We start from the raw sequence: 12,065 nt of genomic DNA, 5'->3' as shown, positions 1-12,065 counted from the left end.
ATAATTTTTGTGTACAAACAGTTTAAAACTATTTTGTCTCCAGAATTTAAAATCCTGTTTAATTCTTAGAAAGCAATCATGGAAAGACTAGTTTCAAGTTCACAATTAAAGCTAAATTCCATTATTTATATAAGGCTAGAATTCTTTTTTAATCAGAAAAATATAGGATGTCCTCCCAGATGTCCATTCCTTACTTTTTTATTGCAGAATTAATTCTGTGAGAATTTGCAAGAAAATCCACCAAGGTCAAATCTAAATTATCTGCCAATGGATTATCCTAGTTGCAGATTAACTCTGGAGAGTCAGTTCGGGTCTAGTAGTATAAATTAGCTCCAGTTTATTGTCACTTGTACTCCCTTTGTTACAAGTCTGGAAGCAGCACTGCTGGTTTTGCATGTCAAAAAGTCTGAATTAGCTGGCCCTACTGGAGCAGAATTAGCTTCATACATCTCAAATTATGATGCATTTTATTATCAAATTATATTATGGCCTTTTACTTCAGGGTTTCCCTGTCATCTCTGCATTTCCCTGTCACTCTGCATTGGTATGAATTCACTTTCAGGCTCTGATTTAGAGTGAATCAGCCATGCACTATAGCAAGAGAGTTGGTATAAAATAAAGGAGAGTTCATTTAGATTCCATGCACTACAATTGGATCTGGAAAGAAGTACATATAATTTAGGTCCCTTTGCAGAATATCTGGACAGGCAGTGTTTCTTCAGAAACTCTAAGATTTCCTCAGGCATACACTGCTGTGTGCACTGCACATCCTTGAAGGAGTTTGATTGGGGTTGTTTAGTCTGGAGAAGAGGAGGCTCAGGGGAGACGTTATTGCTCTCTACAACTACCTGAAAGGAAGCTGTGGGGAGCTGGGGGTTGTCCTCACAGGTAACTAATGATAGGACTAGATGGAATGGCCTCAAGTTGCGCCAGGGGAGGTTCAGGTTGGAAATGAGGAGACATTTCTTCCCAGAAAGAGCAGTCAGGTATTGGAACGGGTTGCCTGGGGAGGTGGTGGAGTCACTGTTCCTGGAATTCAAGGAAAGGTTGGACCTGGTGCTTAGGGACATGGTTTAGTGTGTGATGCTGGTGGTAGAGGGATGGTTGGGCCAGATGATCTTGAAGGTCTTTTCCAACCTTAGTGATTCTATGATTATGATTCTATGATTGTAATTGCCCACAGTCATCGCATTATTTTCCCTCTTGTGGGTGTAATTCTGGTGCATGCATACAAATGCGTTATTTGGTGCTTAAACCTGTATGTCAGTGGACAACTTGTGCTTTCTCCAGGTTTGATTGATACTTAACATTAATGTTAAGTAGCACAAGAGCTGAGTTCTGCCAGTGACCAGTGTAACAGTGCCACTGAAAATCAAAACAAATGCCAATTATCATACATAAAAGATCAAAATGCAAATTGATGGTCTATTACAGTTCGGCATAAAATGAAATGAATGAAATCCTAAGCTGCAGCACAGAAGTCTCCAGAACCATCTAGCTTTCTGGATGTGGTGATACCAATAGGCTCATTGAGATTGTGAACTCAGGGTCTCTCTCAGCTTCCATGGCCATGACAGGAAGTGATGATCCAAAGGAGGAGCTGTTCTTAAACATCACATGATTACTTGTCTTTTTTCTGGTATCCCTACCATTAGTCAATAGAAGATTCTGTGGTGTGGGGACAACCTGGCTGTCATGAGTGTCTTGGTTTGAATAGGCTTGTTGGAAGAAAAGGAGGAAGGATGAAATATTAGACTGGGAAAATGAGTAAAGTATATACATGTATGCTGTTCCACAGCAGTTAGACCACCAGACCAGAAACAGAAACCTGCTTGTTGCACGGTATTCATAAGTGAGGAGAATAATCCTCTTTAATTAGGAGATTGCTCAGTCATCATCTGGATAATAGTACTGCCCGAGCACCTTCTCCTTGTCACTGTCCAAGAACACTTGGAAATACAAAACAAGGTTGTGATGGAATTTTATAAAGCATAGAATTTGCTATTATATATCAGTCATTTACAAAAGCAATAGCACAATACAACATTGGTAAAGTAAGCATTAAAAGAATTAAGAAGAGGTTAATTGAGAGACCTAAGAAATTGCACATCAAACAGTAATTGCCACTATATCAACAGAGTTCTAGAAGAGACTTTTTTGTGTGTGTGCTAGACCCAATGCTATTTCACATTTTCATATTCAGTGGGCGTAGATGTAAAATCTTAGCTTAAAGATGTACAGATAATGCAAAGCCCTGTGGGAAGTAATGATAGCAAAACATTGGTGTGATTGGGAGTGCTTGGAAACCTTAAGTCTTTCAAGCCAAATATGTTCTAATATAAGTAATGCAAACGTACATACTGTAAAATAATAACTCTAGCATAAAAAGGAATGCAGGACATACAGAATATGGGATTGTACCTGGTAGACATTCATTTTGAAGTGCATTTGGGGTAAAAGCAGATAAGCAGCTTGTCAAGCTCACAGTACCCAGATGTGGCAGAACAAGGCAGCATGAGTAAAGTTGTGAGGACATCTGGCATAGCTTAGTACTTGAGTCATCCTGTAGTCAATATTTTTAAGATCTATTAAAAAATTGATATAGAAAAGAGATACAAATATTTTTAATGATGGGAAAAGCATACAGTTGAAGGACTCTGTTGGTTCAGATCCTTAAAGATAAGTGGCTTATATCAGAGTGCAGAACACCTTCACAGAGGAAAAACAAATAGGAAGGGAAATGTCTCTTCACTTGGCAGAGAAAGGCATAGTAAGACCAAAGAGCCAAAGCCAAGCAAATGCCAATGAGAAATTTAACACACACATTTAACAGTGATGGTGCTTACATGCTGAGGGGTAAAGGAGTGAACAGGCAAAGTGAGTTGTCTTCAAAGATGAAATCTTTTCTGGAAAGCAAGTATAAATTAGGCTTCAGACAAACTGGGCTCAGTGAAGAAGGTACTGTGAGAAGTTCTTTGACCTGTGTAACATAGGAGGTCAGACTGGATGATCTGACAGTCCCTTCTGGCCTTAAACTCCATCTGTCCATGAAGCAGTCACCTTTTCATTTCAATAGCTTTTTACTCAGTTAACTTATCTCATTTAACATTTTTTCCTTGGTACCTATGTGACTCACTGATAATGTCTACTTGAGAAAGCATCCATTATTCGCAAAGCCTGTTTTGCTTTTTCATTTTGGCAGAATGTGAAGCAGAAAACAGATGATTGATGGCTTTTTCTGTTTATTTTCTAAAAGATGTCAAGCAGCGTATTTACTGACTCGACTCCTGCAGCAACTTGTTAGCTTGAGCAGTGTAAACACATCTTAACAACCCTTAGTAATTGTGGGGAGAAAGACATGACAAATATAATGAAAACTGACAACACTGATTTCTATCTTTTTTTTTTTTTTTTTTTTTTTTTTACACTTATAAAGACAAACACAGTATTATGATGTTTTGGGTGTTCTAAAACTTCCAGATAATGGTTTATTGGTACTCCCATTTCAAATATACTACCCATTTGGTTAAAAAAAAAATAAAAAATTATAGTTACTATTTAGTTCATTTTTCTCAAATTAGTTCATGGCCACTTGTTTATACACTCATATAAATTCTGTTTGTAAACCCATGCTTACAAGATTTTGGAAAGATAAATGTCATTAGATAGTGAAAAAGACTAACTGAATTTATGTACAGAAAAAGTGGCTTTATATGAAGACTAAGTGAAATGTGGGAAAGCACATACCATCCACACAAAATTGCCGTATAGATTATTTCTTTAACAAAGCAGACAACCACAAAATTAGACAGATTTGTCCAATGATGCAGAACGAGTGCAGTTAGTTACTGCATTTTCTTAACAGCAAATCTGATGATAGAAAAATAATGATTTTAAAAATATCATTGAAAGTTGTATGAAGTATCAAGAGTAATTTGCATGTTTTTAATTAGTAGAAAGTAGTTTCCAAGTACATGGAGAATTTCATGCAAATGTGAGATTAGAATTCACTAAGACTAATTTCTCCCACAATTTTAGGTATTCCTACTATGAAACATCATTTCAAAATTTACCATATTCACATCAAAAGAAAATTCCAGTTTCTTAACCTCTTCTTTCTCCTCAACATACTGATCCTATTGAAAAACTACTGAACATTAGTCCTATAATGACTGGAATCCTTGCAATTTCTTTGATTTGTTTTGATGCTAGCATCATCCCTGATAGTAAATAGGTCTTCTCTTTACATAGTGTTTATCAATCTGATGGATATATAGGAGCACTTTTGATCTACTCTCATCTTTCATTTTATTAAACTTCTTATGCCTTTAAAATAAAAATACTAACCAACCAAGAAACAAAAAAACTCCTTTGCTTATCCTTTCGACGCCATTTCTGATTGAAATTCATCATTTCAACACAGACAATCTCTGTATTTCCCAAGTGCTAGCTCAATTGAATTAATATTTCCTAGAGCCTGTATTTCTCTTCCTCATGATATCATCATAAGTGTGGTTCAGGATAATCTTACGTTAGCTACTAAGTCTTTGGTCTTTCTCCAGCTCTCCCTGATGATGTATGTTTAATAACCTTTTTAGGCTGTCTTGAACTTTTTCCAGGTATGGAATAAGCGAACTTATTCCAATGCAAAAAAAAAAAAAATAATAATAAAAAAAAATCTATCTCTATATATTTAATAGTTTAGAACTTGTTTAATGTCATTAGAAATGAATACAACTGTGAATGCAGTTGTTTTGCTTGTTTAGTTAATGCTAAAAGCTATAAAGAACAGGTTGACTTTGTAATAAAGTGAGTTGTTTATGCTGAAATCAGACGTGCTAGTCTTGCTCTGTATTACTATCACTGGTTTCTTCCTAACAATTATTAGCATCGATGATACTGATACCAATGTATTAATTGTTATGTATACATGGAGAGGAAGATGCTTACCACTAGAAGAAACAGCAATTTCTGTCCAGGATAAACACAGAAACCAGTTTAAGACTGAATCTAAACAGTAGCCTTTATGCTATAACCTGACAAGGGATGGACCAGTCCTTTCTAAACTCACTTAGTTTATACGTTAATATAGTCATAGTAATACTCACATGAAGAGTTCTAGAGTATCAAATTTGTAAATTCAGTAAAATATTAATAACCATGATCTTGACACAGTGAATATAGTTTTGTGTCCTGGTGTGTGTTTTGTGCTTAGTCAATGTTCATACAAAAACCCTTTCTTCAGTTAGACTGTGGTTTTGGAAATCATATTATATGAATGAGTCTGCTTATGTGGTCTATTTTAATGAGCTTTGAGGTTTGTTTGTAGTTGCTTCAGTACCTAATTTGCTTGCTTTGTTATTGGCATTAGGATAATGTGTTTTTATAGTCACCTTTAAGTATGTGTTTGCTGGAGGTTCGAATGCACTGTTTCTTCAAAAATTGCATTAAAGCTCTGTTTCATAAAGGTACTGTGCATCAGAGTGTTAGCCTTGAAGAATTGGATAAGGTCACCTGCCTTTAAGATGTCTGAAAAGTTGTTTTGACTTGCCAGAAATGTTAAGTGTTTAAACATATTTAGTGTATGCAGTTTGATATTCTTACTGACAGCTAGGAGATCATGTAAGTTTTTTAATTAATCTGATAATGTTCTATGTCATGATGAATGCATGAATTGGGAAAAAATATCAGCTGAAATTTCTGCATATGATGGCATGTATTCATGTGAATCACTATTCATGTGATCTGTGACTATGCACAGAAAACAAGGAAATAGAATTCCTGAGACTTTCCCTCGCCTTGTGTTATCAATTCCATAAGTCAACTGCAAACCTATTCAGTGTGACCCACCTGATAATTAAAAATACTTTAGATAAGACTATACTGTATGTCATAATTCCATCCCATGGTTTGTCATCTGGGAGAAGAGCTTTGTTGAATAAGCAGCCTCAGATACCTAATACCGATGTTCTTCCAAGCTATAAAAATATGTAGCTGGAAAAATTACTTTCAGTAATTAATCTATGCTTGTAGAAATCTCCGTTATTCTCTTCCTTTGTCTCCCATGACTATTCTTGTGATATTCCTGTAGCCCTATGACTTTTTTTTTAAATTAAAACTAAGGTGATTTTAATTGCTCTGAAAGACTTTTAGTTAAATCTGTTTTACCTTTGTTGTTTGCTTTCTTTTTAAAATCTGTTCTTTATAATGAATGATCCTCATGTCATTTGTAACTTTTGCATTTCTCCTTGTTTTCTTTTATTTGGAGTTTTCGGTCGGTTTGCATCAATTCTGTCATAGCGTGTGTTTTATAGTGCTACCTTTTACTGAATACTGAATAGAGCGATTAGATTCAATCTTATTAGTGAACAGCAGGTAGAAATGAGTTATTTGAATAATTATTGTTTTGCACTTTTCTTATTTTTAAATATGCCTAAAATGTTGTGTCTTATTTAGATAAAACATGTTTGGAATTTTTCACTGCTGCAAAATGCATGAATCTTGCTGATGACAGTAATGAGTCATCTAGTGAGAATGGCATTGTGTTGAGCATACAATAACAAAAAGGGTCTCAAGTGTCTGCTGTCTTTGTATCTCCGACCTTGAAGAGAATTAGAACTTGCTTGTTGCAGAAGTTGAGCATCTAATACATTGATGCACCTGTTAGTTCTCACATATTAAATCAGATAATGTTTATAATGATCAGTAATTCTTTGTGAAGTAAGTATTTTCTCTTTCTTGATCTGGGCATTCAGCTGCATTTACTTACATTAAATTATTGTATTCAACATGTGAAATTGCTTATACTACAAAAAAATATTGTAACTTTGTACTACCCCCATTCCTTTCTGACATCATTTTCTCTTACTACAGACAAACATATTTATTGTATCTTATTTCTAACTGAAGCAATTTTGGTTGGTTTTTTATATTCACATAGAGGCCATGAACCAAGCAACACCTGCTAGAAAACTGGAAGAGGTTCTTCACCTTGCAGAACTCTGTATTGAAGTATTGCAACAAAATGAAGAACATCATTCAGAGGTGAGGCTGTAACTGTAGAGAATGGTTTGTTCCTTCATTTTTTCTCTCCTGATGCGAAGCATTTCTGTCAAGAAACATTTTAGCTTTACTTTCTGACATATGTTTAAGGCAGTTCACATTTACAGAGGAATAAGGGACTTGAAGCTTATGAAAAGTGAAGTGACATAATCTACTTGAATCACTTGAATGTATTGTAGGTACAGAAACAAAAATTAAAGAGCATAAAATAGAGAAAACATCTTTGTGCCAGAGGTGGTGAAATGGTATGGAAAACATTCATAGCCCTATACAGTTGTTCCTTCCAACCTTTCACCTCTTGTTCAAAATAGACAGAAAACGTTACTCAATGCTAGTTTACATCATGCTGTTTAGGTCTCGATTATAAGATTAAAATAAGGACAGGTATAATAATCACATTCAGATTGCTCTTCTGGAAAAGTAATTGTTTTAAACTTGCACTTTTAAAAATAGCATTATAAGGTAGGAAATATAAAACAGAACAGTTTTACTGTTTCTTACTCTCAAATCTTTTGCTTTGTGATACAGAAACCATAATATTTAGAATATTTAGAATTGCAACGCCTTTTATATCAAGGTACTACAAAAATAAACTTGACCAGGTAAACATAATTGTACATATTATTAACATTTAATTAATTTATATATTTTTCTAAGGTTCAGGAAATTGTTTTTAAAATGTTCTAAAAAATCAATAAATATTTTTGAGGAAAATATACAGAGATAAACATGATTTAGTATATGTAGTTCTAAATATGATCATTCAAAACATCTGGTTTAATATCACACTATGGAATCTAGTTTTTAGCCTACATCTGTCATGTGTGAACTTGTTACAGATATTTTATCCTATATTGAAGAAACAGCTGTTTCAATGATTTGAAATGAATTCCCTGGAGGTCCTGTTCTACACTACTGTTGCCACTGTGTTACTCTGTAATGATTACTTAATAATATATATATATTGTTGTCTTTGTCTTTTGAGGAACTGCATTAATATAAGAATATTAGACTTCTGTGGAAAAGACCACAAAAGAAACAGATCAAATGATATGCGTATGATTGAACATCTCTGTTTAAAGATTACTGTCCATACTATTGCAGTCAGAGATGTGGTATTTCTCAGAAGGATAAATATATTGAATTTGCCTTCAGAAAAATCAGTTCAGCAAAAGTTTTCAGTCTAAGACAGCCTGGAAAGAATGATAGTTTTAAGATTATTTTCCCCTTCCTTGTTTTATGTAATATATGTTCAATTTTACTGACATTTATAGAACATGAAGAATTTCAGTATTAAAATATATATGAGAAAAAGATCACAAAAATTATACGCTCCCTACGTACAACTGAAAACTAAATATGGTGACTTCACATTGTAATGTTAAGTAAATGTTCAGTGTTTGATGGTGCAATTGATGAAAAGAATCGGTAATCTCTAAAACAGTTTGTCACACTTTTTAATACTAGATTTTTTTTTTTGTTCACAACACTTCCAAATTTCTGGGATTCCCAAAGGGAAGAGAGGTATGTGACTTACAATGAACTAAGCATTATTATTCACTATTTAGAGCATGGAACAGTGCATTGAATGTGTAGCATAAATTGTGCTGATTATGTCAGGTGTTGTATCGCCACATTTCTGTGTCTTTCTATAATCTCAAAACTTTAATCTTCCTTTAATCAGGTCAGTGCTATTATTCTCTAAGAATATGTGTCACCAATTGCTAATTGCCTTTAGCCTATTTTCATATTACCCGTTATGACCGAACAACCATCTTAGCTGCGGTATTTGTTATTTTGTTCTTGCTGCCTAAGCAGTGATGGGTAGTTTTGGAGAGGATCAGAAGATTTTCCACCTGGATTCATTCAAAGTGTCATTTGCAAAGGGGAAGAAGATAGAAAGAGAATGTGCTGTTTTGCTCTGATTTGGGGTTGGGTTGTTTCTTTTGATTTTTTGTTGGCAATATTTTTAAAAAGCATTTTGAAAAGAGACTCCTGGCAATGAGTATATATACTTTTCTTCTTTATTTCTTTGCATTTCGTTATTTTTTTAGGTTAAGAATGTTTCTGTAAGGAGCTTCCGTTGAAGCAGGATTTACTAACGAGAAACAATTCAGTTTGAGGAAAAGGCTACACTTTAAACTCTTGCCAAAATTTTTGAAGCCTCATCTGTCCTTTTCACTGTGTTGTCAATCAGCATCCTTAAGTTTTGACAATTCAACACATCAAGTGTCTTTCAGTGATGCTTTCAGGACACCAAACATTTCTTTAAAACATTTGCCAATTCATCTTTTCTCCATTTAAGCTGCAATCATCCACCCAAAAAATTAATTATAGGCGACCATCAGAAAGTCCAGGAGGCAAGAACATATTTGTAGACAATTTTTCAAATGTTATCTCTTACTCGATGCCTTTTGGGCCTGAGTAGATAAAGTCTGCATACCTAGGACCTGCATTTCAGAAATGCAAGTGAGTATTTCTATGACTTTTTTGAAGTCGTGGGAACTCAGCACTTGCATAGATCAAATTATATATGTCCCATATTGGTAACTCAAAAATATTCAAAACAAGTTATTTGAAGACAGGGGAATAAGTCTGAAAGCAAAAGCTATATCTAGTATGCGTAGGTATTTCTCACCTTCAGATGTTTTCATTAATTCTGAACAAAACAGTCTCAGCAGTGTGTGATACTCATCCTGTTTCATAAGCTCCCTTCACCTTCATCTTTAACTCCAGGCTCACAGCTCCCTCTGATTCAGTTTCAATACTGACCTTTCAAAACCTAGATTTGAACAACGGTAAAAAGGTACAAGAATTACATATGAAGCAGTCTTTAATGTGGAGGCTTTACTTACTGATGCACTGTTTTTCACAATTTCATCTTTTAATCTAAGTTTGCCTAAGAATCTTATTTTTTTTACCAACATTTTTAACATGTTCTTAAGGTGCTGAAAATTAGTAGAGACCTTCAAGACCTTCAAGGAATAATACTTTGCATTCAAACCATCCCTTCTGATTAAGAAATGAGGGCAAAATGTATACATATACGTCAATTAAATGAAAAATGAAAAATAAACTAATCTGATTATGTATAGCTTGAAAATTAAATGAAATCAAGAAAAGCATATGAAAAGCATTTGTCTTTTTTTTTTTTTGCTCTGGCCTCAGGATATTCTGTGATTTATTGTCCTTTTCAAATGGAGCGCTTGGCAAGTTTTTTGGTGGAAAGGTTGCTTTTTATTTGTTTTACATTTTTGTTCTTTCCCAGTGAAATCAATTTGATTTCTTATAACATTGATGCAAGATTTTACAAAATATTTTCACATTTTTCACTTTGGCACTTTCAGACACTCTGAATAAGATAGGACAAGCAGTGACATATCCAAATGTATTTTGCTATAGATCCAACACATCTCTTTGTTACTTGTGCTGAGTAATTCTATTTTATCACATTTGCAGGCATTTGCTTGGTGGCCAGAATTACTGGCTGAGCATGCAGAGAAGTTTTTGTCTCTTTATTCTGTTGATATGGATTCAGCACTTGAAGCACAGCCGCAGGACTCCTGGGACAGCTTCCCACTTTTCCAACTGCTGAATAACTCCCTCAGAAATGACAGTAAGATCTTTTTTTTTTTTTTTTTTTTTTTTTTTTTTTTTTTTGCTGTGTGCATAAGACTTTTCCAATGTACCCACACCCCAGAAATGTGTTTCTAATTAATATAATTCTCAAAATAAGTATCAGTGCCCATGTTTATAATACCACTGTATCTTGGTGCTCCATTTTTTGGAATTTGGGTATTTTCTCTTTATCCATGCACCATTTAATTCCTTATTCTGGCGACCATTCAATATCACAAATTTTGCTTTGTTTTAAATTAATGATGTACAAGTAGCATAATAGGTATTTAATATTTCATGTCTGATCTGTACTGCTCAAATAAAATTGTAGTTAATATTTCCTTCTAAGTTGTCATGTGCACTACTTTCAGATCAGTTATTATGTTTGTAAAGGTGTTGTAGGCATAGCATAAATGGGGGAAGATACAAACTGCAAATCAGTATTGTTTTTACTTTGTGTATTGTTCTATCATTATTGAAGTTGGTGACCAAAATTTGTTAACTTGCTTTAATTTATCTTCAGAGAGCCAATTTATTTTTTTTTAACCAAGAAAATTGTTTAGATATTATTTTTAAAACATCAAATTTCACCTTATTTTACACGGAAAAAAAAAATCATAGCATTTTAAAGCACCAGAGAGAAAAAAAAAAAAAAAAAGAGCGTGTTGTTTTACATGCTTATTAATATTCTAGTTTTTAAAAATGAGAATATTACCTGTTTTTTTTAATTATTATTATTATTACTATAGAGATTCAAATGCTATTATTTCTAGTCACTTATTGAAGTTATTCCTAATTTTGATATATATTTTTATTATTATTACAGATACAAACAATCAATTTTAACTCTTCCTGGAAAAATTATTTCATGTCTGTGAAAATTCAATAGCTTTTAAGAATTTTAGCTCTGTGTAGGGAAACTGTGTGACCAAAAGAATGGAAAATAGTATTCAAGAGCTTTTCTCCAAGGCGACACGTATTGCAACCTTTGTTATTTATCATTGTATATTGTTACCCTTAGCTGCCAAGTGTTTATTGAAATATCTAGATCATTTCAGTATAGTACCTCTTGGGCACAGCACCATATCATGAAATGGAGCAACTAGCAAATGTCCAGATCACTGTAACACGATAGATGACTACTCTCACGGAGGGAAAGGGACAAGTGGACAGGGCTACTAAACTAAAGCTGAATCTTAGAATTCTTGAGAGTCACTGTTCCTGCACCACATTGGATATGGTCTAGGGCAGAGCGTTGGAACATTAACATACAGTTTTAGAGTTCTCTTTTCATGAATTATGTTTCTGTACCCTTACACATAGCAACACACAAAATGTCGTATTCCTGATAATTTCTTTTTTTTTTTTTTTTTACGTGTTCTCTT

The 12,065-nt window shown here is 33.9% G+C and overlaps 1 protein-coding gene across 6 annotated transcripts in view; it reads left to right on the top strand.

Moving 5' to 3' along the window:
• CADPS2 (calcium dependent secretion activator 2) overlaps positions 1 to 12,065 on the top strand; it is a gene marked incomplete at both ends in the record, with an annotated part of 310,262 nt that overhangs the window by 238,569 nt on the left and 59,628 nt on the right. For all 6 annotated transcript variants that reach the window (XM_084296609.1, XM_084296611.1, XM_084296606.1 and 3 more), the window contains 2 exons: positions 6,941 to 7,044; positions 10,522 to 10,678. In XM_084296609.1, the coding sequence (XP_084152735.1) occupies positions 6,941 to 7,044; positions 10,522 to 10,678 (261 nt within the window). The remainder of the gene's footprint in view (positions 1 to 6,940; positions 7,045 to 10,521; positions 10,679 to 12,065) is intronic.

This window comes from Netta rufina, assembly GCF_964035555.1.
Source record: "Netta rufina genome assembly, chromosome: 1".
Lineage (NCBI taxonomy): Eukaryota > Metazoa > Chordata > Aves > Anseriformes > Anatidae > Netta > Netta rufina.
This window is presented reverse-complemented; position numbering and strand designations above follow the sequence as displayed.